This window comes from Orycteropus afer, unplaced genomic scaffold, assembly GCF_000298275.1.
Source record: "Orycteropus afer afer isolate SDZICR_OR568_19922 unplaced genomic scaffold, OryAfe1.0 scaffold00130, whole genome shotgun sequence".
Lineage (NCBI taxonomy): Eukaryota > Metazoa > Chordata > Mammalia > Tubulidentata > Orycteropodidae > Orycteropus > Orycteropus afer.
This window is the reverse complement of record NW_006921717.1, coordinates 689,332-690,724: the sequence shown is the minus strand read 5'-3', so window position 1 is coordinate 690,724 and position 1,393 is coordinate 689,332. Positions and strand designations below refer to the sequence as shown.

The following is a 1,393-nucleotide window of genomic DNA, read 5'->3' as shown; positions in this document are numbered from 1 at the left end:
CCCCTAGAGGACAGAGTGGAACTGCCCACAGGGTCTCCAAGGCTGTCAGTCTTCACAGAAGCAAAGCCCAAACCACACCCACTGCCTGGAGTCCATTCTGACCCACAGCGCCCCTAGAGGACAGAGTGGAAGTGCCCCACAGGATTTCCTAGACTGCAATCTTTACAGGAGCATATTGCTGGGTCTTTTCTCCTGTGGAGTTGCTGATGGGTTTGAACCACCGACCTCTTGGTCTGCAGTCAAGCACTTTAACCCCTGCTACACCAGGGCTCCTTTTACACCACCCAGGGGGTACCTTAGAGCTCACAGATCCGCCATTACAAGAGCGGCTGGGCTGCCCACCTCTCTCCCGCGGTGAGCGCGGCCAGCTTCGCCTCTCCCGCCTGGGGCTCCGACGGGTCGTCCAGAATCCTCTGTATCTGCTGCTCGATCTCGCGGGGCCACAGCAGCCGGCCATCGTGGTACAGCCAGACCTTGAAGTAGCGTCCTCGGTGGTAGACAACGATATGCTTGCTGTCTCTTATGTGCTGTATGGTGTCTGCGGCCACGGCGCCGACGGGAGAGACAAGACTCAGTCACGGGTCAGAGCAGTTTAAACACACTTACAGTCTCTGCTTTCCAAACGGCCATTTACACGGGACTATTCCGTTTCATGCTCCCCTTTCAAGAGTCTGCAAACGAGCGAGTGTGGGGTAAGATGGGCGGGTACGGTGGCTGGAACAGTGGGCTCAAGCAGCAGCCACCGAGGAGGGGGCAGGGCCGGAGCCCACTCAATGGCAACGGAAAACACAGAATCAGACAGACCCACTGTCTAAGCCCAGCTCCACTCGCATTGGAGGCACGATCCGGGGGACAGAGCAGCCCTCTGAGCCTCAGTTTTCCCATCTGCAAAATGGATATAATACAATACCCACGAAGCATTTGTTCCCACAGCCAGCAAGCAGACCACATCCTTATACTGTATTCATCACTTTACAACAGGGCAATCAAGAAAGCATTCTCAGGAGGGAGAGAGAAGTTACTAAAATGAAGAGCCTGTGAAAATTTCTCATCACAGCGCTTCACCCAGAGGGAAGGTGGGGAAGTCAGGTCATGCAACAATTACTGCTCCTGCCGTCCCAGGGACAGCTGCATGTGGGGCAGTCACGGCTGCAGGAGACAGGAGACTTAGGGAGAAGATCGCAAAAGACACACTCAGAACTAGAAGAGGAAGGTGATATACAATTAAAAAAGCAGTGAGTTAGAAAGTGTAAGCAGCTAAAAAATCAAAAGGCAATGGAACCAACGTAGCCTGGAAATTCCGAGAATGTTCTGCCCCGCCCCAGGGGAGGGATGGTGCAAGGAGTTGCATAGATAGAGCGTTAAAATTTAAAACACCAAACTCACTGCCAAT

General features: G+C 53.6%; 1 protein-coding gene across 1 annotated transcript in view; it reads right to left on the bottom strand.

Moving 5' to 3' along the window:
• The window catches only part of CPT1A (carnitine palmitoyltransferase 1A), a 76,246-nt gene that overhangs the window by 28,294 nt on the left and 46,559 nt on the right, over positions 1 to 1,393 (bottom strand). The window contains exon 9 of the mRNA XM_042781508.1: positions 343 to 538. Within this exon, the coding sequence (XP_042637442.1) occupies positions 343 to 538 (196 nt within the window). The remainder of the gene's footprint in view (positions 1 to 342; positions 539 to 1,393) is intronic.